General features: G+C 44.2%; 2 protein-coding genes across 2 annotated transcripts in view; one reads left to right on the forward strand and one right to left on the reverse strand.

The window, feature by feature from the left end:
* Tmed8 (transmembrane p24 trafficking protein family member 8) overlaps positions 1–15,472 on the reverse strand; it is a 28,937-nt gene extending 13,465 nt beyond the window's left edge. Inside the window, exon 1 of the mRNA XM_051149714.1 lies at positions 15,330–15,472. Within this exon, the coding sequence (XP_051005671.1) occupies positions 15,330–15,447 (118 nt within the window). The 5' untranslated portion in view covers positions 15,448–15,472. The remainder of the gene's footprint in view (positions 1–15,329) is intronic.
* Positions 15,473–15,822: 350 nt separating this feature from the next.
* On the forward strand, positions 15,823–25,836 carry Samd15 (sterile alpha motif domain containing 15). Its single transcript, XM_051149716.1, has 3 exons — positions 15,823–17,628; positions 18,755–18,853; positions 25,251–25,836. The coding sequence occupies exons 1-3, from the start codon at positions 15,823–15,825 to the stop codon at positions 25,497–25,499; spliced, it is 2,154 nt and encodes a 717-aa protein (XP_051005673.1). The 3' UTR covers positions 25,500–25,836.
* Positions 25,837–26,260: the final 424 nt, after the last annotated feature.

Below are 26,260 nucleotides of genomic sequence, written 5' to 3' on the forward strand. Positions count from 1 at the left end.
TGCCCCTCAGATGTAAGGGCTCCACAGCTGAAGTAAAGGATAGCCCACGCAGACGGTGACCGAGAGAGCACAGGTGGCTAGGCCTGTAGCAGATAAACTGATCTAGCTGGACACGGTGGCGCACCCCTATTATCCCAACATTTGGGAGGCTGAGGACTGTTGTAAATTCAACACCAGCCTGCGTCACAATAGCAAAACCTTGTCTCAAAAACCCACAGGACCCTAGAAAACCAAAATTCAACCAAACAAATACTCACGCGTGCGCAGCACGTATCAAGCCAAAGATGCCACGAGAGACAACCAAGGCGATTATTTAATGATAAAGGGGCCAATCGTGCATGAGAACAGACTAACTCAGAAGGCTGAGGCAAGAGACGCTAGACTGAGCTGCATAGGACGGCCTTGCCTCAAAAAGCCACAAAAACAAAACAAGTAACCGTATTTCAAGAGTCTAATATTATTTCACGTGTTTGAAAATGAAATAGTTGATTATGGACATACATACCATACTCTCATGCCTACTCTTGGGCATCCATGTTATTTCCAGTTTTTCATTCCATTGATATTACAAAAACAGCCAGGGGAAGGTAAAAAATTCTTATCTTTGGCAAAGATCACCTATCATTTTGTTTTCATAGCAATAGTAAGTGGATGCCCATTTTCCCACAATTTAACACCAGAGTAAAATTTGCAAACTATTTAGGAAATTGACAGAATTTAACATACAATGAATGTTACTTTATCTAACAGGGTCGCACTGTGTTGTCCAGGCTGGTCTTGAACTTCTGGGCTCAAGTACTCACCCTGAATTGCTGGGGGGGGGGGGCATTTGTTTACCACCACACCCGCACCCAACTTGATATCTGTGATAGTTAATACCAACTGTCAATTTGATAAGTGGATATTTTCCTATCAGATAAAACTGACCTAAATCACCCAAGAGACAGGCATGTCTGCATGCCAATGAGGAATTATCTAGATTAGGCGAGTCTCTGAGCTTGCCTGGAAAGGGTTATCTTGATTGTGTTAACCAGAGTGAGAAGACACACTCTAGAAATAAGTGGCACCATTCCCTGGACTGTATAAAAAAAAATAAAAAAGAGGAAGCCAGCTGAGCATTCAGCATCCTGTTTCCAGACTCCGGATGCAACTTGGCCACTTGACTGTGGCACCTCAAGCTCCTGCTACGGTAACTTCCTCCCCATGGTGATTTGAATGAGAATGGCCCCACAGACTCATATGCTTTAATGTGTGGTCCACAGTTGGTGGAATTGTTTGGGAAGGATTATTAGGTGTGGCTTTGTTGGAGGAGGTGTATCACAAGGGAGTGGGCTTTTATGTTTCAAAAGATGTATGCCATTCCCAACTACCTACATGCCCTCTCTTTCTTTGTCTCTTGCTTGTGGGTCAGATGCAAGCTCTCAGGTACTACTCCAGCGTCATGCCTGCTGCCATGCTCCACAACATGACAGTCATGGACTCATCCTCTCAAACTGTAAGGAAGGCCCCAGCTAAACGCGTTCTTTTATAAGTTGCCTTGGTCATGGTGTCTCTTCACAGCAGTAGAAAAGTAACAAAGAAACTCACCATGATGGATTGTACCCTTGAACTCTAAGCAAAAATAAATCCTTTGTCCCATAGGTTGCTTTTGTCAGGGTGTTATTACAGCAACGAGACAAGTAACCAATATATTACTTTTTAAAATGATTTATTTATCATTTATTTTTACAGTATCCTTCCCGCACGTGTGCCTACATACCAGAAGAGGACACCAGATCTCATTATAGATGAATGTGAGCTACCACGTGGTTGCTGGGAATTGAACTCAGGACCACTGGAAGAACAGACAGTGCTTTTTACCTCTGAGCCATCTCTCCAGCCCTATTACTTTTAATTTGTTTTTTTATTTTTATTAAGTTAGAGCACATATGACTGTCCATCATGACTTTCATACTCACCTGTTGGGGGTTGGTCTGGTTGCTGCCCAAATGAGCAGACTCATGTACCCCAAGATGTTTATAACCTTGCCTACTAACTTATTCCTGTTTGACCAATAAAAAGCCAAATACACTCAGGCAAGACCAATGGGGTAGGTGTGGTTAAGGTTCCCAGGCGTTTGGTACAGAGAGGTTCTTGGAAAAAGAAGCAGTCAGAGACCAGAAGAGGATCTTGGGAACAAGAGAGAGGAAGAGGAGCAGGAAGGAGGTCACCATGGGTTAAGTGGAGGAAGAAGCACATGGCTGGCATGGATGGAGAATCTGGCTCAAATGAAGAACACTAGCCAAGTATTTGGAATTGTGGATGAGAGGTAGCTCCACAGAAATCAGAAGCTGACGGCATGGGATTTGGGCGGGGAGATACGGGAGATAGTTTAGGGGATTAGTATCTGCCCTGCCCCAGGTGAACCACTGCTATTTTAAAATATAACAGGTGTCTGTGCTTTTATTGATTGGTAGTGGGTTAGGAAATACCACCATAGCCTAATAATAAACATTTATTAGGCCATACTTCTAAATTAACCACAACACTCACTATCTAATTTCTCCCCAAGTTTCACTCAGCTAGCAGTAAATAGATGTGACCGTCTTCCATATTAGAATGTGCATATAATCTTTACCAATTTGCTATATAGATCATGATGACACACTATTTTAATTTACAGTCTTTTGATAATTTATATCACCAAAATAAATCCTTAATGCATGTAAAACAACTTGCTTTTTTTTAATTTAAAAAATAAACCCAATCTGGTGCAGTGGTGCATGCCTGTAATCCCAGCACTCAGGGAGGCAGATGCTGATAGATCTCTGTGAGTTCAAGCCAGCTTGGTCTACAAAGTCCAGGACAGGCAAGGCTACACAGAGAAACCCTGTCGTGGGAGGAAAAAAAAGCTCACTATCAGCTCATCTTTTCACTCAGTAATGACAGTGACCCTTTCACATATGTGTGCATTATGTGTGTAGGTGTTTGCATGTGTGCAAACGAATGCGTGCAGATGCGTGTGTGTATCTGTGTCTGTGTGTGTCTATGTGTCTGTGTCTGTGTGTGTCTGTGTCTGTGTGTCTGTGCGTGTGACACATGTCCAGGCATGTATGCTGCAGAGGGGTCAGTTCTTGCCCTCTACCTTTCCCTGAGTCTTGCTGCGGTATTGTGTACTCAGATTAGCTGGCAATTCTCCCATCTCTCCCGCCCATCTCACCACAGAAGCTGTCCGATGTGCACTACCACATCCAGCCTTCCATGGGTTCCGGGGATTCTGTCCATCATCAGGTTTCTGGGGCCACGCCTCTGGCTTCTACTGTACTTTTCAAGATAGGCTCTTACTTGAGTTCATCGCTTCAGCTAGTCTGGCCCAGGGAGCCTTCTGCCTCAGTTTCCACAGCACTGGCATCACACCTGGCTTTTGACACTCAGGCCCCTCGTGCTTACACGGAAAGCACTTCACAAAGTGCTCTCCCTCGGCCTGCCCTTTTACCCACCTAGAATAGGGCACGGAGCCTCTTGCAGACCCCTCTGCCAAGCGTTTTGTATAATACACAGGAGTCACATAAAAAATTTAATAAAGAAAAGAACTTGAGTTAATGACTACCTTGATTCAACAGATCTTTACCAGGCCCCTGCTACGTGCCAGACACTGTGTTCCACGCTGTAAACAGAGTTAAATGTGTCCCTTCAAAGACTCTGTCTACTAGATAAAAGTAACCTGGAGAGCATGTAATGGAAAATACACGATACCATCTAGACACAACTATTAAGTAGATTATCAGGGAAACACTTAACAAAGGGGGCAGGTATCAAAGGCTTCCTGAAAGGGAGGACAATTGCACTGTCTTAATGAATATGTAGGACCCAGTCAATTCAGATGGAAAGGGCACTGCAGCTGGAAGCCATAGCAAAGGTACAAACAGGCAACTGAGGCACAGGGTTGGGGATACAACTTAGTGGCAGATCATTTGTCCAGTATGTATCAGGCCCTGGGTTCAACACCCACCCACCTATCCATCAAAAACCTTGAAATTTTTTCATTAATTTCTCTTGATTCTTCCTGAATCCCTAAAGAGCTGTCGCATGTGTATGTTTGGGTACAATTTTGTGGCAGCCTTCAGTAGGGGTGGACAGCAGATGTGACAGAGGCTCTGACTAGTAAAGACGGTTGAGACAGACTACAGAGGACACGATTAGGCAATAACTAGGTGGCCAAATTTGTTTTTGGTACACCGATGCCAACTTTTTTTAATAGTTTATTTAATTTTATTCCATGTGCATTGGTATGAAGGTGTCAGAATCCCTGGAACTGGAGCTACAGACAGTTGGGAGCTGCCATGTGGGTGCTGGGAATTGAACCTGGGTCCTTTGGAACAACAAACAGTGCTCTTAACCACTGAGCCATCTCTCCAGCTGCCAACTCCCCATGCTGACTTCTAAACACCATTTACCTTCCTAAGGGCTGAAAAACTACCTATGTGACACCTCCTGGAGCCTTGCTGAGGCTTATATCTAGTGTAATGGTGTAGATCTGAAGCCCACCGCCTTCCCTTGTGACATCTATGTCTGGCCTTTATAGCTCTCAGCAGTGATGTAAGTTGTTTCTCAAGGTTCCTCACTTGTCAGCCTTTTGGCTTTTAAATACCCAAGCCCTCCCTGCAGGAGACTGGCTGTTTCACACACAGCAAGGAGAGAAATGAAAAACCTCCAATTCCCAGTGCCAGAAGTCAGGAGACAGGCACACAAGCCTAATGTCCCTTGCTGGGGGACCTGAAACAGGACTGGCATGTGAGTAGCAAGAACACTTGCTACTGTTGTCTCATCTCTGCATGCGCTCTCTCTACCTCTCTTTCTCCCTCTCTCCCTCCCTCCTTCCCACCCCCTTCCCTTCTTTCTCTCTGTTCTCTGTGTAGCCTTGGCTGTCCTGGACTCACTTTGTAGACCAGGCTAGCCTCAAACTCACAGAGATCCACCTGCCTCTGCCTCCCAAGTGCTGGGATTAAAGGAGTGTGCCACCGGCACCTCACTCTCTCTTTACAGTGATTTAATAAGTCTTCCTTATCCTCCTAATAGATTCTCTTTCTGCTTGCGGCAATCTGAATTAGCTTCCGTTGCTTGAAACAAGAAATCTGACAAACACCCCTAGTCAGGAGCCAGTGTGATTGTTCTAATTGTTCTAGCAAAGACATGATAACTTGTTGCTGCCTTCTGGGTCATTTCCACACATCAACCACTCCTGGCCTCACTTATGGTGTCTGTTTCTATAAAGCTGGCTTTCATGTGATTTACATGAGAGCCATCTGTGAGGCCCCAAACAAGTTCCATGTTAACATCAATGACCACTGATCACAGATCACCACTAACACATGTAACAGTGAATTCTTGGAATACTGTGAGCATTACCAGAACGTACGCGCAGTAAGAAGTGAGTACACACTGTTAGAAAACGGTGCTAAGGTGCTTGCTCAGTACAGGATGATCACAGATTTCAATTTGTGAAAGATGACATTATCGGTGAAGTGTAATAAAGTGGAACATAATAAAATAAGGTAAACTTCCTTATATTGTTAGGACCTAGATATTCTGCAAAGTAAGCCTTTCCATGCTTGACACACTTATAAGCCTTTGTAGCCTCTGTACACTCTAAAGCCAACCCATCAATTTCCACCACTGAAGGAAACACCAAAACTCTTCAGGGAGTACTCTTGACTTTGCATTTAATATAAAAGCAACCTGGGAATAGATGACATTTTTATAATCTTAGCTTTCCACTCTATAAATATGAAACATGCTTCTATTTACTTATTGATACGGGAGAGAAAGAGAGACTGACTCATGTAGCCAGGTTGGCCTCAATTTCACTACACAGCAGTGGCCTCTATATAGATACCCTTTATCTTTTCTCTCATTAATACATATGATCTTAATAAGGTTTTGGACAGGTATTTGAGCTAGTCCTCTAGGGTAACTGCTATGGTCTGAATATAGTTTATGTCTCTGGAAAGGTTCATGCATGAGGAACTTGTATCCCAGAGTGAAGATTTTGGAAGATGGGAAGACTTTGATGGGGCCTAGTAGGAGGGTCTCAGATTTGGGAAGGTGTATGCTTTGGTTTTTGTTTTCTTTTCTTTCCCACATCACTTTGGGGCAGCTTCTAGTCCAAAAGAGAATGACAGGACTACTGAAAAGTACATAAAAACAGCAGAAAGAAATAATGAAGAAATAAGTTCTATGAGAGTTCAGGTCTCATAGCTAGACGCTGGGAGAAGGGAAGTAGAAGACTCATCCCAGGAGGATCCGGTGAGGGCAGGCACACCCCGTGAGGGCAGGGAGACCCTGTGAAGGCAGGCGGACCTGGTGAGGGCAGGAGGACCCGGTGAAGGCAGGCGGACCTGGTGAGGGCAGGAGGACCCAGTGAATGAAGGCAGGCAGACCTGGTGAGGGCAGGAGGACCTGGTGAAGGCAGGCGGACCTGGTGAGGGCAGGAGGACCCGGTGAAGGCAGGCAGACCTGGTGAGGGCAGGAGGACCCAGTGAAGGCAGGCAGACCCCGTGAGGGCAGGGAGACCCCGTGAAGGCAGGCAGACCCTGTGAAGGCAGGCAGACCCTGTGAAGGCAGGCACACCCCGTGAGGGCAGGTAAACCCTGTGAGGGCAGGGAGACCCTGTGAAGGCAGGGAGACCCTGTGAAGGCAGGCGGACCCAGTGAAGGCATGGGGACCCTGTGAAGGCAGGTAGACCCTGTGAGGGCAGGCAGTCCCACGCATAGAAGCAGCCTACAGTTCTCACAAGCCTCAAATACAGCTGTGTGTTTTGGTGACCCACTGACACAGGTGGGATGGATCAGCAGTAGAAAGGACTTCCTTTTCATCATTTAATGTGCCTCAGTGTCCTATGGCTGAGTGCGATCAGAATGGAAACCTATTATTTAAACCTCAGCTACCCTGGGGTACAGGGAAATAATAACCAGTAAGGAAGCCCCAGCTCTAGACTTAGAGCTGAAGGAGGCAGTCCTAGAGAGCAGGAAAACAAGAAGCCAGATGCTCGGCAAGCACGCAGCAGGAGGCTCCGACTGATCCTGCCGTTAAGTCCTGCCGTTAAATTTGAGGGGGGGGGGGTTTGGAAGACAGCCCCTGCAGGCAATGGCTAGGGGCTAACCTCATCACCTGAAAATGGCTTTGGAGATGGATAACCTTGAGTCTGAGCTCGTGGGTAGGGGATATCAAGCTCTGATGCCAAACACTTGCCGTGAGGTTTGATGCCGCAGAGATAGGAATTCTGGGACTCCAGCGGACTATGTGAGATTGCCAGCCACACACCTCTAACATGGTAGTAAAGCTTAGTGGGTTTAGAAAGTAGGGAGACCGGTCCTCCTCTAAAGATCATAGACTGTGTGTGCTTCCTCTGATTCCTAACCTGCCTAGAGCATTCATCACCCCAGGGTTCATCAAGTGGGGAGTCTCGAAAGCGTGGAAGAACCTAACTGCTCCATAAGCCACAAAGCTGAGAGTGATCAGTGTTAGCTCACAAGCCCACTTGCTAACCTGCCAGCCAATCTCATCTGTCTCTAGGTTGCTTAGCAACCTCTGGCATCATTCCAGGCCACCCCTCTAACAGGTGTGCGCCAGGGGCCCAGGATATAAGAGGACATGCCCCAAGAAGTAAAGCTCAAATGTGTTGGGGGATGGTCTGCTGTATTTTTATGTTATTTATTGTTTTTTGTCCGTGACCTACTTTTTGCTTAATAAAAAGCCATCCCATCCCACCTGGACAGGGCAAAGGAGATAGGAGGGGCTTAGAGAGAGAGGAATTCTGAAAATAAAGAGAGACTGCCACAAAAAAATAAAATAAAAAATAAAAAAAAGGAGAGAGACCTAAAGCAAAGAGAGGAAGACTGCCATGGGTCAGCTGGAAAAAAACACATGGCCGACATGGATGGAGAATCCGGCCCAGACAAAAATGTTGACAAGTGTTTGAGATTATAGATAAAAAGTAACTTAATAGAAGTTATTGGAAGCAGATGGCATGGATCCCCACTATGGGAGGTAGTTTAAAGGATTGATATCCGCCCTGCCCCAGGTTAACTAAGGCTATTTTAAAATATAACAAGTGTCTGTGTCTTAATTGATTGCTAGCCGGGCCTACAGGTAATACAGATAATATAAATAATACATGTAATTTTAAAAACAATACAAATGAAATGAGACCTGACAGACATCAGCTACGTGTGTAGTAGAGGCACATTACATACGCTAGAGGAAAGATCGAGGTCTACAAACTTAAGAGAGACAGCCCGGCCATGCACGTGGCAGGGTTTTGGTTGTTATTTTGTATGTGTATGGCGGGCATGTTGATTCAAACGCCGGGCCGAGCCGATTGCAGAATGATGTGATAGTATATAAATTCAGGTTTATTGGGAGCAGGGGAGGGGCAGAGGGGGAGAGAGAGAAGCACACATGGGAGAGCGGGTGGAGAGATACAGAGACAGAAGAGAAGCGGAAAGAAGAGGGCAGACAGAGGCGGAACCAAAATGTCTGCCTTATCTAGTGAAGGGGAAAGGGAAGCCCCTACCCCTGGCCTGGAGAGTGAGCAGGGTACGCCAGCCATACCCTGCAGCAGGGAGGGACGGAGAGATGTCTAAAACCAAGCACACGAAAGAGGAACTATGTGACAAGAGGAAGGAGTGTCTACAGGAAGGGGGGGGGGGGGACAAAGAATAGTGAGGGGGCAAGGAAGAGAAAATATTACATTTTCTCTACGATATGGAATCTTGTTATCGTTGTTGTTTGAGACAGAGTTTCTCTGTGTAGCTTGGCTGTCCTGGACTCGCTTTGTAGACCAGGCTGGCCTCGAACTCACAGAGACCCGCCTGCCCCTGCCTCCCAGAGTGCAGGGCTCATGTATGAAATCTTACCTGTACACATACCACACACATGAACAGAATGGAGGCTATGGAGGGAGAGAGAGCAGCAAGAGAGAGAGAAAAGCATGAGGAAGGGGGTGGAGCAAATATGAGTGAAGTACTTGAAGATTAATTGATTTAAAAAAAAAAAAAACAACAACAGGAGGCAGAAGCAGGCAGATCCCTGTGAGTTCGAGGCCAGCCTGGACTACAAAGCGAGTCCAGGGCAGCCAAGACTACACAAAGAAACACTGTCTCGAAAAAACAAAACAACAAACAAACAAACAAACAAACACTTGGGGCTAGAGAGGTGGCTCAGCAGTTGGGAGCACTTGCTGCTCTTCTAGAAGACGCAGGTTGGGTCCCAGCTCTCACACAGTGTGGCTCACAACCAACCGTAACACCAGTTCTAGGAGGAGCCTCTTCTGGCTTCTGTGGGTACCAGGCGTACATGTGTTGCACAAGACATTCAAGCAGGCACTCTCACAGGCACCTTAGAAAATAATAATAGTAAACAAATAAATAAAATATGAAAAACTAAGGTGCTAGAGAGAGACAGCTCAACGCTGCTGTTGGTCTAACTGAGTTCTCACGCGGGGACGAGGGGCTCATCTGCCTGTAACTCCAGTTCTAAGACATCCCACACACTCTCCACCTTTGCAGACACGCACACATACAAACTCATAGCCATACATACACATAGTTAAAAATAAAATGAATCTTTGCTAAGCGTAGTGGTCCGTGCATTTTTATCCTAGCATTTGGAAGGCAGAGGTCCCTGTAAGTTTGAGGCCAGCCCAGTCTATACACCAAATTCCACACCAGCCAGGCCTCATAGTGTCACTCTATCTAAAAAAAGAAAAGAAAAAGGAAAGTGAAAAAAAAAAAAAAAAGAAATGAAATCAATCTTTATGTGTGTATCTGTGTGATTCTAGTGAATGAGTTTATTGGCAATGGTACACTAAGAAAGTGTGTAACTGGGGTGTGTGTATATGTGTGTGTGTGTGTTTAAGAAATTCTAATGTATTTTAAAATTAATAATGAATTGGTCTAAAACAATAAAATATAAACTATGAAAAGTTAATACTCAAAGATACCGCTAACCTCTATTTCATGGGGAAAAAATCTGAGTTTTGAAAAAAGATCTGTTCTGGGCTGGAGAGATGGCTCAGCCGTTAAAGGTTAGGCTCACAAACAAACAAAATAAGATCTCTCCCTAATATGCAGAAAGACTCCAATTTTAAAAAAGAGACAAAACGAGGAACGTTCTAGTACGTTTGTATATGTATTTTTTTCTGAATAGGTGACACATTGTTGTTACTCAAATTTCAAAAGTGGCAAAAGTACAGCAGGAAAGCTTCCTTCTGTGTTAGCCCCCATCCCCAAAGGCAATCGGCGTTATTGGGTCCTATGTAGTCTTCCAGGGAGATCCTCTGCACAGAAAGGTAAAGTGTGCATGTGTACAGAGAAGGAGGTTTCACATTTTCTACACTAACAGGACATTAGACACGCTACCCCACATTATTTTTTCTAGTTGCACCTCAGATACCTCACAAAGCTGAACACAAATATGAGTACTCTATGAATAAACTTTTTTTTTTTTCAAATCTTTTTGTTAGTTCGCAAGCCAATCTGCTAGCCTGCTAGCTGAGCTGATCTGCCTATAGATTGCTTAGCAATCTCTGACATCATCATCTGCCACCCGCCACCAGGTATGTGCCAGAGGCACCAGATGTAAAAGGACAAACCAGCCACCTTGTCTCTCTCTTACCTCTCTCTAAGGGGAACCCCCTTCCCCTGCCCTCCCCTCTCTCCCTCTCCCCACTGTCTCTTTATGGCCCACCCAGGCCCTAACTCTTCTCTTCCCTTCCCCCAAATAAATCTCTTCATATCATATTGGTTGTGTGGCATCTCATTCTTAATGATAACACTTTTAGCACTCCAAATGATGCTATAATAACCTTTTGTCTACAATCTTAAACAGGAGGACACCTATAGAGTAGATACTGCAAATAAATGGTCAGTGGAAAATATGTTCTAATTCTGATGGATATTGACACTTGAGTAAGGCATCGCCATGTTTTGTGCACCTGTACCAACAGTGAGTCATTTCCATCTCTCTTTATCAGTCAGGCTGCACAAATTTCATATATTAAGAGTCACTTCTCAGAGCATCTTTTTTTCCAAACAGCTTAATGTATACAGGGAAAAAAAATAAGATTTTTTTTTTTTTTAAGTTTAAAGGAATACCCTAAACTATGCAAAAACTGTTGGTAAAAACAATGTTTAGCTGGATTCGGATGGGCAGGAAGTAAAAGGGGCAAAGAAAAACAAAGTTTATTTCCAGAAGTATAGCGTGTAGAAGATGGAATCTTCTTGAGAGGGACAGGAAAAAACAAATATAAACATCCGTTGAGGTTTCTGAAATTTAAACTACCATGAAGAAGGAAAAACCAAATTTTCAATAGTACAGATCTTAGTAGGCCAGCCAAATACAGGCTAAATCTCTATGTATTTGCAGAGAAAATGGCACAGGTTTCACAATTAGAGGACAGTGTGGAAAGGTGTTTTTTTTTTTTTTTTTCTTTTAATGACTATGTGTTTATCTTAGTATGATTATAAAAATTTAATCTCTCAAGCTTTTAATATCATGTATAACATCAATACTGAAACAAAAAATGTTAAATAGTAACTAAATAAGAGTGAAACAAGGTATTCTTTAATGTGACAAGGTCATTGTCATGGCTCCTAATCTGCCAAGGTCTTGGAAACAACAATGGAGGAGGAAAAAGCAAGGCTGGACAGCAACTATGTGTAACTGATGGCCTACACAGCAAAGCCAGGCACAAAACAGAAGCCTTCGACTCATTTACAGTTGACTATTTTTTTTCCTTCTTTTTTGTTTTGTTTTGTTTTGTTTTGTTTGTTTGTTTATTTGGTAGGTTGGCTGGTTGACTGGTTGGTTTTTCAAGACAGGGTTTCTCTGTGTAATAGCCCTGGCTGTCCTGGAACTCTCCTTATAGACCAGGCTGGCCACGAACTCACAGAGACGTACTTGTCTCCACCTTCTGAGGATTGGAATGAAAGGCGTGCACCACTACTGCCCAGCTCTTGACCATTTTCAAACTATGATTTTCTTTTCAGGTTGCTGAGTGTGGCTCAGGCATTGTGATCATGCCATAGATTTAAGCTTACTGTGTATTCTCTTTACAAGAAAGCCAAAAAAGCAGGTTTTCCCCAAAGTATCTGAATACTAGGTCAAGGTTTCTTTAGAATTCATCTCATAAGACTCCTCCCTTCACTAAACAGCTGTAGAAATAATTAGCCTGGCTTTTTTTTTTTTTTTTTTTCTCTCTCTCTTTTTCTTTTTCAGAGCAGAGGACCCAGAAGCAGGAGATATGGTTAGAACTGAGAAGCTTAAAGGAAGCACATTACTGAGTTACGATTCAGCCAAATCCAGTAACTATACAGACTTTACAGTGGGGACTTAAGGGCTGCTCGGTGATCGCTCAGATGGTACACTTTGTACTATACTTCACGAACTAACGTATGACATGATAGCCAGCTGTCAACATTGTAAAAGCACAACTATTCTTTTTTTTTTTTTAAGTCATAGGCAAACAAGTTATTAGCATGTCAATATAAAACTCAGAATTAAAAATAAGTAAAATGTAAAAACAAGAAAGTCTTCTTAATATAAACCCACCACTCTGTACCATCCAACGGGGAGCTACCAAACTCGGCATCCTAACCGACAACGTGAAAGAGGCCCGGGTATGGGTCATTTGCATCACTGCAGAGGGCACACTACACTGCACCACAAGGATCCCTTCCATCGCGGCAGAGGGCACACGGCACTGCTCAGTCCTACGTCAGAAGCATAAACAAGTTCACCTGGCCACTTCCAGTCCTCCACACCAAATGCTCAGTCATATAAATAAAACTAAGTTCTTGCTGAGATCATAATAAACACTGCCCTTTCTTTTCCCCCCAGAGCTCTGGAGACTCCAAAAATGACCTGCCTTTAAGTGATGTAATACGCACTCCTCAGAGAGTTTCATGATATAAGGAATGACTGCTCTCTCCTCTGGGGAAATAAAGCAATCACAGTTCCTAAGACGGTAGGAACACCATGACCACAAGAGCCTTTCGCTTATACAAACATAAACCCTTCGTTTTACCAAAACCTCAGCAACAAATATCAAGGCTATGTGTTAAAAAAACAAGTTCCTGTTATGCTAGATACTGACAAATTCCTGAAGGACTAGAGTACATTGAAAGACTCAAACCCTCAACTCAATAGCAAACAAATATCCATTTCTCCGCTGTCTTCTAAGTGAAGGTGACAAAGACACGTCTCTGTCCCATTCCTTCTTTGTATATCTACTGTTGATTCTGTTCATTTTCTACTGGACAGTGGCAAAAAAAAAAAAAAAAAAAAGAAAGAAAGAAAGAAAGAAAGAAAGAAAATGAAAGTCTCCAAATTTTGAGCAGTTTTAAAGTTTTACTCCCAAGTCTGTAAAACTCGGCTCCAAGCAGCATTCCCCCTGAGCTTTGGACACAGCTTAAGTGCAGGCCTGAGTTTCTCTCAAAAGCAGCATTTCTGACATCTGACTGAAAGCAGACCTTGATAGCAGGACATTGTTCCAGGATGAATGGTTAGAGTTGTCAGTAATAGCTGCCTCCAGCAAGGATAACCAAAAACGTTTCCAGATATTGCCAGCCTGGTTAATGTTCACCATGCTAACTCTAGGAGCATCCGTGGTTACCTCAAGTATTGTTGGCTGTTCAGTCAAATCCTTACACTGAGAGTATCGCCCTCAGATTCTGCCAGTATTTGCAGAACTTCCAGCCCAACAAACATGTTAAACACATTTAACAGTGCTCCAGGAATATGTTAGAAAATAGATCCTATATAAAACAAAGACACTCGGGTACGTACATCACAAGCATTTGAGGAAATGAAAGACAAGTTAACATGTATGTAACTTATAAAAATTGGTACATTTAAGGGACAGGTGTTTATAAAATACATACTTCTGTAAGGCTTATCTGTTTAATAATCTTTATAATCTTTCAGAAAGTAAATTTCAGATTTTTTTCCCTTTTCTTTTTTGGTAGTGCTAGGGACCTAAGCCAGGGCCTCACCTATGAACTCTACCACTGAGCTAACATCCCACCCTGATTAGAATTTCTATTACCATAATATCAAATAGATGTTATCAAATATTTGTCACCACTGAGCACAAACACTTAAAAACAGAAAAGGCAAAATGTGTTAGAATGTTTTCAGTAAGACTATAGTCACCGGCAAGAGTTCAATGATTGGGGGTGGGGTGGGGGAACGACACGTGCGACGGAGACGTTATACGATAGAGAGATAATTTAGGATACATGTAGAAAAGCCACTATGTTGAAAGGCACAATCAGGAATGCCTCTGCAGCAGCTCTGGTAATTTAGCTGAGCGAAACCAGACTTTAATCTCATCCTAGACAACTCCTTTGTACCGCGGGCATCTTGGGTTCAAGGACTTGAGTCACAGCAGCTCGTACAATCCTCCCACCAATGCTGTGAAGGCACAGGTACTTTTAGTACCCACATTTTAAAAGAGAGGAAACTCGGACATGTTTAAAGAAGTTAAGCCTCGAGTCCAAGGTCACTAAAAGTGAGGAATCATAGCGGTGCCTCAGTCACTGTACTTTATGATGTCAACTTTCAGACCTCGAAAGCCAGTTACTTGCTACTTAATGAGACCAGAACTCGCCCTTCTAGAGTATCCTTTTAGTTGCACTCCCCTTGTGATGCTCACGAGGCTGAAAGGTAACAGCTTGGTAGACTGCCCCTTTAGTCTTTGGACACTTCAGTAAATTCACACGAAGGAACTTGTGTGGCCAGAAATGGAGACACTGGCCCAAGCAAGAGGAGGGTGGGTCTCGGAGAATGACAGAGATCGCCAAAATTTGTACTGCAGCCTCTAGTTCCTGCCTTTGCTTTGACTACGATGCTCCTTCGAGACCTCAAAGCCTCCCTAGTCTGGCCACTTCCCACCACTCCCACTCTGAAGGATGCAGGGGACCGTGGCTGGGTGCAGGGGGCCTACGCTAGGGTAAAGCGGGGTTCTGACAGAGGTATCACCCCGGCAGGAGAGCGCGGCAGATGCTAGCATGGGGGCACAGAGGTGGGGTCGCGCGGGGAACCAAAGGCAGGGGCGAGAGGTGAGCGCGCTGCGAACCGAGGTGGGATGTAGACCCCCCCTACTGAAGCCTAAGGGGCGCGGCGGAAGGAGCAAGACTGCCAACCAAGCTGCTCTGAGAAAGGAAGCGGGACGGGAACCAGGGCTTTTCGAAATGGAGTAGAAATGACCTCAAAGCGCAGCCATGGTCCCCGAGGTGCGCCGCCCGGAGCAGAGGCACCCACCCTTCCAGCGTCCTGGCCTTGCGTACCTGAGGCGGGCGCCTGGCTCCCCTCCACTCCCTGTCGGTCCCCGGCGCCGCCCGCCGACCCTCGGCGAGCTGCTGGGCTCCAGAAGGGCCGCCCCTCAGCCGCCTGCCTGTCCGACATCTGCAGCCGGCGCCGGGAGCTTCTCCGCAGCTAGCCACTTGCAGCTCCGGAAACAGCCGAAGGCGAGGCGAGCGCGGCAGCGGGGAGCCGAGCAGAGCCGAGCGGAACCCAAGGCCGGAAGGAGCGGCGAGGTGGCCTCGGGGTAAGCTGCCCGAGCTCTTCCCTGAGGAAGCTGGCAACGTGGACACGCGGGGGTGAGGGCGGAGCAGTTACTACGTGCTTTTGATCGCCTGTTTTTTTATGGTCGGCACTTGTAAGGCTCCACAAAATCTCGGGAAGAGTTAGGAAAACACCGCCGGAAATCGTGGTATCCATAGAGACGCTGTCGGAAATTGGGGTTGCTAGGAGGCCTTGGGCGCGTCGACTGACTGCGTAATGGCTGAAGTCCCAGAAGATTATGATTCTGACCCCGATGAAATACGGCCTAAAAAAGCTAAATCTCTTAGATCTCATAAATTGCCTACTGTTAAATCAGACACCACGGTGGAGGTAAGCTCTGAGCTGCCCCCAGAAACTGACCAAGAGCCGGAGGAACTAAACCTTCAGGAAGAGTTGTTTGAAGAAGGGAAGGCAGGGAGTGTAGAAAATGCGCTGCTGGAGCCAACCTGGATGTCTGAGGAAGAAAATCCCCAGGAGACCAACATGGATCTACCTAGACCAACAGAAGGAGAGATAATGCAAACGTCGGAGTTAGAAACACCGTGGGGAACTGGAGAAGAGGATTTGGAGGTGCCTGAGGATGAAAAGCCTGAGGAGCCAGACCTACAATCATCAGGTGTTCCCGTAGATGTCCTCACAGAACTGCCTACAGAAACAGATACACAGCTACCAACAGAAACCAAGGTTCCAGAGGCAACGAGCAGTGAGCCGGAGTTACCAGAACAGACCTGGCAGTCTGTCAGTGAGGGAGCTAAAGACATAGGTCCAGAGCAGAACACACCAGATTTTCCAAATGGAAAACCAAGAAAATCTGTTGAAGAGGACACTCCACCTCCATCAGAGATGGTCAAATCAGAGACTACAGAGAAGACACAAGAAGACTCAGCTGAAGAAGAAAGTGAAGAGCCATCTCAGGTGACTAAACCTGAGCCCCCAGACCAGAAGCTAAGAAAGCCTTATGAGGAAGCAGATCTCACCCCTCCAGAAGAGCATCAGGTTAAGTTCGAAGAGCAGTTAGGCACAGAGCAACCTGAGCAGATTGAGCCAACATTCCCAGACAAGGAACAAAGTCCGTCATCTAAAGAGAAAGTTCCTGAGCCCCTGGAAGAACTCAAACTGGAGCTTTCTGAGGAAGAATCAAGAAAGCCAATTGATGAAGAAAGTCTAGACCTACCAGAAAAGACAGCAAGAAAATCTTTTGAGGAAAATATTCCAGAGACCCTAGAAAAGACTGCTCTAGGCCTGACAAAAGAGATAAAACCAGATGTTCAAGGGGAGACACAAGGAGAGTCAATTGAGGAGAAACTTCCAGAGCCATTGGAAGACAAGAAGCCAACAGATCAAGAAGAAAAGCTGAGAGGATCAAGTGAGAAGTCTAAATCAAAGGAAACAATAGTGTCAGCTACAGAAAAGGGTCCAGTGCTACAAGAACAGCCTGAACCAGAATTTCCAAAGAAGAACCTAATAAAATCAACTGAAGAAACAGGTCAGGTACCACCACAGCTTACCAAACCTAAAGTTCAAGAGAAGTCACAGCTAGAACCAACCAAGGACAAAAATCTGGGCTTATCAGTTGAGCCCAAACCAAAAGAGAGAGAGAGAGAATTTCCCAAGGAAGACAGCACAAAACCAACCAAGTATCCTGTAGAAAAAGACGTGCTGGAATACTCTAAATATTACAAAAAGGTGTCCGAAAAAGAAGCTAAGGCTAAACATGAGCATACGTTAGGATCGCCTAGAGAAAGTATGGAATCCATTGGTACAGACAATGGATCCCAGGAAGTCCTCAGAGGACTTGAGGCTCATACAAATGAACTGTTTCCGACCATTCCTGCTTCAGAGTCTCGGATGAAACTGAGAGGTTCAGTTAGTGAAAAGAAAGTTGTAGTTTTACCCAAGGAGGGGGAGAACCTGGAAAGTAAAGAGTCCAAGATCAATATCAGCCCACAATTTGAGCACCTCAAGTGGAGCGTACAGAATGTTGCAGATTGGATTAGTGAGCTAGGCTTCCCTCAGTACAAGGTATACAAAACCAGTGTTTTTTGAAGTCACATGCTCCAATCCTACTTTTTCCCCTCTATACTGACTTGTCTCCTTGCCTCTACACTAGAAATACAAAGAAGTTCTGGGCTGTGGGGGAAGTAAATTTTGATTGTGTGTGTTTTCTGTCCTGTGTGTGTGGTGGTAAAGATGGAACCTGCTGCATTAGCACATATTAAACATATACTTTCAGCCTATACATATATATATTGTACTTTAAAAGAAAAGTTGTTTTATTTTCCTATTCATCCCAATTATTATAATTATTCATTCCTTGGCATAAAGGTAAAATTATGTAAAGTCCCCTTTTCATAGAAATCTATATTTTAATACATTTTGTCAAAATTAGGTCTTTCTGAACTTTTGTCAAGATGTCTCAGTGGCAACTCCCTTACCCTGAATTTGTACTGTTTCTTTTAACTGCCAAAATAAGTCCTATGTATCATGAGCACTTAAGAATACTAATGCATGTTAGCTATCAGCCCAGTTTGGTTTTAATGAAAATAGTATGTGCTTCATAGTTTATTGATACCAACCGTGGCATTAGGTTGCCACAAAACACAGGATCTGAAAACTTTTGTACCTTCAGTGCTTAAAAATGTCCTTGAGACTGACCGTGGTGGTTCATGCCTGTAATGCTAGCACTCAAGAGCGCAACGCAGATCACCCTGGGTTGGAGGCCAGCCTGGGTTATAAACTGAGTTCCAGATGTTCCTCAACCTTGCCTAATCAATCAATCAATCAATGGCCTTGCCATAGGAAGAAAAAATTGGTCACAACATGCAAAAGCAGATTGAAGCTACAGCATGAAATTTAACCCAGTACTTTTTAAAAAAATATTTATTACATATAGCGTTCTTTCTGCATGTATGCGTGCACACCAAAAGTCATTATAGATGGTTGTGAGCTACCATGTGGTTGCTGGGACTTGAACTCAGGACTTCTGGAAGAGCAGACAGTGCTCTTAACCTCTGAGCCATCTCTCCAGCCCTTAACCCAATACTTTAAAAGAGAAAATAATATAAAGAAATAAAGATGTGTTTTTGTCCCTTTTTTTCTTCCAGTTGCCATAGTACATGTTTAAGTAATATTCCTCTTGTACTGACAGGAGTGTTTTACTGCAAACTTCATCAGTGGTCCAAAACTCATCCATGTCAACTGCTCCAACCTGCCTCAGATGGGGATAACTGATTTTGAAGACATGAAGGTAAGTTGTATACCATGTTTCCTTGTGGAGAGTACTGTGACTGGGTACTCACCATCTGTCTGTCCCATCTTACTGTTTTGGCCCATTGTGTCGTCATACTGTCATCCCTCGGGCTCACAATGGTGGCTTCCTCCTTCTGTTTTGATCCCTGCACAGGTAAGAATGGTCACTTCCTCCTGTGGCATACTGTTGGTGTTTGGTCGGTTTTTTTTTTTTTTTTTTTTTTTTTTTGGTTTTTCAAGATGGGTTTCTCTGTGTAGCCTTGGCTGTCCTGGACTCACTTTGTAGGCCAGGCTGGCCTCAAATTCACATCCATCCGCCTGCCTCTGCCTCTCAAGTGCTGGGATTAAAAGCGTGTGCCACCATGTTCTGCCGTCCACTGTCTGTTTTAATAGCTTCCTGCCTTCCTGCTCTTAGACTTTCTCAGTAAGCCAGCTGAAGTCAAGGGTTCTGCTTTTAGGCTCTTGATTTCGAATTACTTACACACCGTTAAGAAACCCTCTCTGATCCCCTCGGTGCACAATGGCCTCTGTAAGTTTGCTCCAGCTGCCGTGCTCCCCTGGCCGCCCCTGCTCTGCCTGAGTCTTCTCCAGCCTGTCAGGTGCCCAGGCCTCCTAGTGCAAGCCTCCCTCTATTGGATGTCTTTGCTCTGTTCTCCCTTCCCTGATAATAACGACCTTGATCATCCTTTAGGACCAGTTCCTCCTCATCTCCACAGGAAGTTGTTCTTGCTCTTGCTGTCCAGAGCGCGCTCTCTTCCAGAGCTCTCAGTAACATTTCGTGTCTTTGGTACCCATTTAGTACTTACGTAACATCGTCTGTGCTTTGTCTCCGTGGCTGCCTGACTTTCAGAAAAAGTTCCACTAACTTCTATAGGCCTCATCTATTGAGCATTAACTAGTCCATGACAAGTTTCCTTTTCTTGAGCATTTCTTCTGTTTACAGTGTTTTACAGCTTGACAAAGCATAGCATATCTAACCTTGTAGCCTTTTCTGCAGCACTTTTCCCAAACACAATAGGGTCTACTTGGTATAAAAAGCACATAAATGTTCTTCTGCAGTAGCGTCTAAACATGGTCTTCAGAATCAGACTCAAAAAAAATTTTTTTTGAGACAGGGTTTCTCTGTGTAGCCCTGGCTGTCCTGAACTTGCTTTGTAGACCAAGCTGGCCTCAAACTCATGAGAGACCCATGTGCCTCTGCCTTCCAAATGCATGTGCCTTCCAAATTAAAGGCATGTGCCACCACACCTGGTTAGATTTGCTTTCCTTTTTTTTTTTTTTTTTAAAGATAGATTCCTAGTCTCCACCATTGTGGTGGTTTGAATACAAGTGACCCCCATAGGTTCAGAATGCTTAGTCATTAAGGAGTGGTGCTATTTCAGAAGGATTAGGAGGTGTGGCCTTGTAGGGGTAGATGTGGCCTTGTCAGAGGAAGTGTATGCTTTGAGGTTTCAAAAGTCTATGCCTGACCCAGCTTCTCTCTCTCTGCTGTCTACAGATCAGGGTGTAGCTCTCAGCTGCCTCTCCAGCACCATGCCTACCTTCATGGTGCACGTTCCTACTATGATAACAATGAACTAAGTCTCTCAAACTGTCAGCAAGGCCCTAATTAAATGCTTTATCTTATAAGAGTTGCTGTGCTTGGGAGGCAAAGGCAGGCGGATCACTGTGAGTTCGAGGCCAGCCTGGTCTACAAAGCAAGTCCAGGACAGCCAAGGCTACACAGAAAAACAATGTCTCGAAAAACAAAAATAAGAGTTGCTGATGTAGCCGGGTGTGGTGACACATGCCATTAGTCTCAGCACTCAGGAGGCAGAGGCCAGCCTGGTCTACAGAGCGAGTTCCAGGACAGCCAGCACGGCTGTGTAATAACACAGAAAAAAACCTGTCTGAAAAAAAAAGTGGTCATGGTAATTGTGTCTCTTCACAGGAATTGAACAGTGACTAAGACAACCTTCCAGAAATTTTAGTTAATTAAAATGAAAGGTTCTGGAGTATGTTCCCTAAGACTCTGTATCAAGTCTTAGAACCATATTTTCTATAAACTGTATGACTCAGAAAAGAAAAATACATTTGTTAATACTCAAGAATTTCCACTGGCAATTAGAAAGTCTTTGAACAATTAAAACACGGAGTCCTAGCTAAAGGTTAAATTCATTCGTTCAGCTAATCCTTACAGTTGCCGAGTGCTTACTATTGGTGAGGACGATACACATGTGAGTTTATCTAAGCCTCATGTTAGAGAAAAGAAAGTGGAATCCCACAGAGGTGAAACAACTTGCAGAAAATCATCCAGATAAATTTAAGATCAGGATGTGGGCTAGAGAGATGGCTCAGCGATTAAGAGCACTGACTGCTCTTCCAGAGGACCCAGGTTCAATTCCCAGCACCCACATGGCAGCTCACAACTGTCTGTAACTCCAAGATCTGACATCTTCACGCAAATGTACATGCAGGCAGAACACCAATGCACACAAATTAAAAATAAATAAATATTTTTAAAAATCAGGATGCACAGCCAGGCTGGTGACACACACCTGTTGCCCCAGCACATGGCAGGCAGAGGCAGGCAGATCTCTGTGAATTTAAGGCTAGCCTGCTCTACAAAGTGAGTCCAAGACAGGCAAGGCTCCACAGAGAAACCCTGCCTCAAAACAAAAACAAAAAAAAGATCAAGCTGTAGATGCTTTCTGGGATCTATGTTCATATTCATTCAAAAGTGAATATTCTAATTGCCACAAACTTCCATGTACATAACATAGACAAGCCCGCTTACCATATATGGCATTTCCAACCATGCCTGCTTACCATATATGGCATTTCCAACCATGCCCGCTTACCATATATGGCATTTCCAACCATGCCCGCTTACCATATATGGCATTTCCAACCATGCCTTCACATGGCTGCCAAGGGCTTGGAGATCAAACTCCTATTCTTCTTAGGATAAAAAAATGACACCATTCTTATTTGTGATTCCTACTTCTGCTTAAAGTGTACTGAATCCCCCAATTTAAATGAGGAACAGAACTCGGAAAATAGCAACCTGTCACCCAAAGCCATGCAGCATCTAAGAACTAAGAACTTTGGCTCTTCATCGTGAGAAACATTTTTAAGGGCTGGAGAAATGGCTCAGAGGTTAAGTGCACCAGCTGCTCTTCCAGAGGTCCTGAGTTCAATTCCCAGCAACCACATGGTTCCCAACCATCTGTAATGAAATCTGGTGCCTTCTTCTGGCCTGCTGACATACATGCAGACAGACCACTGTATATATAATAAATAAATAAATCTTTTTTAAAAAGAAAGAAAGAAAAGAAACATTTTTAATCCACCAAATTCGTCAGGCAGTGGTGGCGCATGTCTTTAATCCCAGCACTCGGGAGGCAGAGGCAGGCGGATCGCTGTAAGTTTGAGGCCAGCCTGGTCTACAAAGTGAGTCCAGGACAGCCAACACTACAGAGAAACCCTGTCTCTAAAAACAAAACAAAACAAAACAAAAAAAAGTGAATGGCTTATTTAGAATGACTTATTTATAATTCTAAAGTATAGCCTTGAGCCAATAATTGTGAATGACTGTTCTCAGGCATGGTGATTCATGGCTGTAATCCCAGCACTAGGGAGGGAAAGGCAGGATATTGATGAATTCAAGGCTAGCCTTGGATACATAGAGTTTAAGTAAGACTGGCTCTTTTTTGTTTTGTTTTGTTTTGTTTGTTCTTGTTTGTTTTTCTCTGTGTAGCTTTGGCTGTCCTGGACTCACTCTGTAGACAAGGCTGGCTTTGAACTCACAGAGATCCGCCTGCCTCTGTCTCCGTAAATTCTAGGATTAAAGGTGTGCACCACCAGCACCCAGCTCACCAGCTCAAAGGAATTTTTTACATATAGTTTTTTTTTTTTTTTTTCTTTCTGTTTTTGGTTTTTTGAGACAGGGTTTCTCTGTATTATCTTGGCTGTTCTGAACTCACTTTGTAGACCAGACTGGCCTTGAACTCACAGTGATCCACTTGCCTCTACCTCCCAAATGCTGGGATTAAAGGCATGTGCCACCACACCTGGCTTTTTTACATAGAGTTTAAAGTGAGACTGGCTCCTTTTTGTTTGTTTAGTTTGTCTTTTGGAGTTTTTTGTTTTTTGTTTTTGAGACCGAGTTTCTCTGTGTAGCCTTGGCTGTCTTGGTAGACCAGGCCTGCCTTGAACTCATAAAAATCTGCCTGCCTCTGTCTTCCGAGTGCTGGGATTAAAGGTGGCTCTTATAATGAGACTCTGTGTCCTTACAATCAAAGTCAATCTATCAGTTAAAACACAGTCTTACAAATTCCAGACCATCTCAGCAGCTTTATTATATTTGCCTTACTGTAAACTAAGTAGTGTGTTCACAGCAACATATCAGTACTTGTCACTAGACAAAGACACAGAGACCAGCAAGGACACCTGAGTGCCTGGAGCTAGAGTTACTGGGGGTTGAGAGCCACATGGCATAGGTATTAGGAACCAAACTAGAGTCCTCTGGAAGAACAAAGGGTGATTAGCTTTTTTTTTTTTTTTTTTTTTATTTAATGTGCATTGGAGTTTTGCTTGCGTGTATGTCTGTATGGGGCTTGTAAAATCACTTTGAGCTGGATTACAGACAGTTGTGAGCTGCCATGGTGGTGCTGAGAATTGTACCTGTGTCTTCTGAAGATGGGTCTCTCAGCAACCTAAAAATCTGTTTTTATCTGTGTGTGTGTGTGTGTGTGTTTGCTGGAAAGGTCAGAAAAGAACTTCAGGTCTCCTGGAGCTACAATTACAGGCCACATGAGCCTCCCAACTTGGAATGCAAAAGGCAGTGAAGGCAGCTGAGTCATCTCTCCAGCCCCTTTCTTAACACCCCCTTTTTTTTTTTTTTTTTTTTTTTTTTTTTTTTGCTTTTCAAGACAGGGTTTGTCTGTGTAACAGCCCTGGCTGTCCTGGACTCGCTTTATAGACCCCAGGCTGGCCTTGAACTCACAGCGATCCGCCTGCCTCTGCTTCCCGAGTGCTGGGATTAAAAGGCGTGCGCCACCACGCCTGGCTTCTTATTCTCATTTTTTAAAAAGATTTTGTTTCATTTATAACTAGTGTGTCTGTGGGTGGGTGTGACTGTGGGTGTGTGCACATATGTGTGTGTGCCCTTAGGGGCCAGGGACTTCAGATTTCCCTGGAGCTAGAGTTACAGATTTCTGGTGTGGCCACTGAGAACCCACTCAGATTCTCCAGAAGCGCAGCAAGCACCTCGAACTGCTGACTCATCCCTCCAGCCCCACATACTCTTCGACCAGCTTCCTCTAATGCTAACATCTTATACAGTTATGGTGTGTGTTTATTAAATAATGAATTTATAGCCAGGTGTGGTGGCGCACACCTTTAATCCCAGCACTTGGGAGGCAAGGGCAGGCGGATCACTGTGAGTTCAAGGCCAACCTGGTAAAGCGAGTCTAGGGCAGTCAAGGCTACACAGAGAGACCTTGTCTCAAAAAACCAGAAAGAAATAAAAAAGAATTTATCCACATTCTACAGTTGTTTACATTGATTTTTTTTTTTCTTTTTGGATCTGATCTTGGACACTAAATTGTTGTTTAGCTGGTCTCATTTTTTTTTTTTCATCTTTCTGTTTTTCATAACCTTGAAGCTTTTGAAGATTAGTGATCAGGTATTTTGTAAATTTCCCTTGATTTAACCAGGTTTGGTGGTTGTTAGGTTTCAAACTCAGGACAGATGGCTGAAATGCCTATTTACCATATCAAGACAGACCTTGCCACCAGGTTCTCCCAGCATCTCTCAGTACTTACCTGTTACAGGCTTCGGCAGACATACCCCTCCTCAAACTCTCCAGCCTAGAGGGTGGGCCACCCTTCCCCCAAGAGGCTCCCCCTATGTTATCCAGACATTTTGATTACCTCCTTTCTTGTACCTTTGGCCTCCTGGCTGATGGACCTGGTTCCGCTTTGCCCTTTCCTCTCCTGCCACCCAGACCAGACTGGCCTCCAACTCACAGCAATCATCTGCCTCCTGAGTGCTGGAATTAAAGGTGTGCGCCTTTAATCCCAGCACTTGGGAGGCAGAGGCAGGTGGATCGCTGTGGGTTCGAGCCCAGCCTGGTCTACAAAGCAAGTCCAGGACAGCCAAGGCTACACAGAGAAACCCCGTCTTGAAAAACGAAAAATAAATAAGTAAATAAAGATGTGTGCCACCATGCCCAGCGCAGAATTTAGTTTTATAATGCCATTTTAGTAAATCTATTAATTTTTTTTATCACTTCATTGTTTCATTGAAATAATTTGAGAAGTTAGTATTCAAGCGACATGGGAAACTGAATAAAGCTTTGATTTCCTTGTGTTCTCAAGTTAGTGCCACTAAAAACACTCCTCGTGTTTCAGGCGATATCTCGTCATACGCGAGAGCTCCTGGGGATCACTGAGCCGCTCTTTAGCCGCAGCATCAGCCTCCCCTACAGAGACAACATCGGCTTATTCCTAGAGCGAAAAAGCCATAGTGGAGTGAACTCTGACGCCTTGACCTTCGCTGAATTCATTGAAGCATCAGGATTACAGGAGTATGGTCCAGCGATAAAAGCCATGGACAAAAATGAGGGCTCACTGACAGACAACAGCGAGGAGGAAAAATGAGGCATTACTGCAAGATAACAGCTCTGGACAAAAGTGAGGCGTTGCTGGACAAGGAGCAGTGGGGGAAACCATTTCACTTAGCTTGAAAGATGAAGCCAGTGCTGGAGAGATGGCTCAGCAGTTAAGAGCACTGGCTGGTCTTCAAGAGTCACAGGGTTCAATTCCCAGCACCCACATGGAGCCCACAACTGACTTTAATTCAAGTTTCTCACACAGACACACATCAGTGCACATAAAATGGAAGATAAATAAATTATATTTTAAAAAGAAAGAAAGGTCAAACTAAATTACCTAGGAGAAGAGGTATGGTCTTTTGGATTTTCTTTTTCTCCCTTTCATTAATGGTGAGAATTAGAATTGCTGGTTCCAGTCTTAATTCTTCCCCAACTCATAGCATCTTCTCTCTGTTAAAGATAGCAGTATTGGGATTGAGGGAATGTTTAAGAGCACTGGCAGGTCGTCCAGAGGTATTGAGTTTAGTTCCCAGCACCCACATGGTGGCTCACACTGGCTATAACTGTAGTACAATGGGATCCGATACCTTCTTCTGCTATGCAAATGTACATACAGACAAAATACCCATATACATAGTGTACATAAATAAATATATTTTTAAGAAGATAGCGGTATTTACCTCCCTAGATAATTTTCAGAACTTGTGTTAAACTCTAATACACCTAGTGCTAGGGTTTATTAGGGAATTTTTAATTGAAAGTAAAATCTCAGCAAAGCATAGTGCATACCTATAATCCTAGCATTAG

This window comes from Acomys russatus, chromosome 1 (genome assembly GCF_903995435.1).
Source record: "Acomys russatus chromosome 1, mAcoRus1.1, whole genome shotgun sequence".
Lineage (NCBI taxonomy): Eukaryota > Metazoa > Chordata > Mammalia > Rodentia > Muridae > Acomys > Acomys russatus.

Bases quoted from the DNA above. Each gene is read 5' to 3' on its own strand.
- Samd15 (XM_051149716.1), top strand. From the start codon at position 15,823: ATGGCTGAAGTCCCAGAAGATTATGATTCTGACCCCGATGAAATACGG. The intron at 17,629-18,754 runs GTATACAAAACC...TTGTACTGACAG, and splicing joins TAGGCTTCCCTCAGTACAAG to GAGTGTTTTACTGCAAACTT. The intron at 18,854-25,250 runs GTAAGTTGTATA...CTCGTGTTTCAG, and splicing joins CTGATTTTGAAGACATGAAG to GCGATATCTCGTCATACGCG.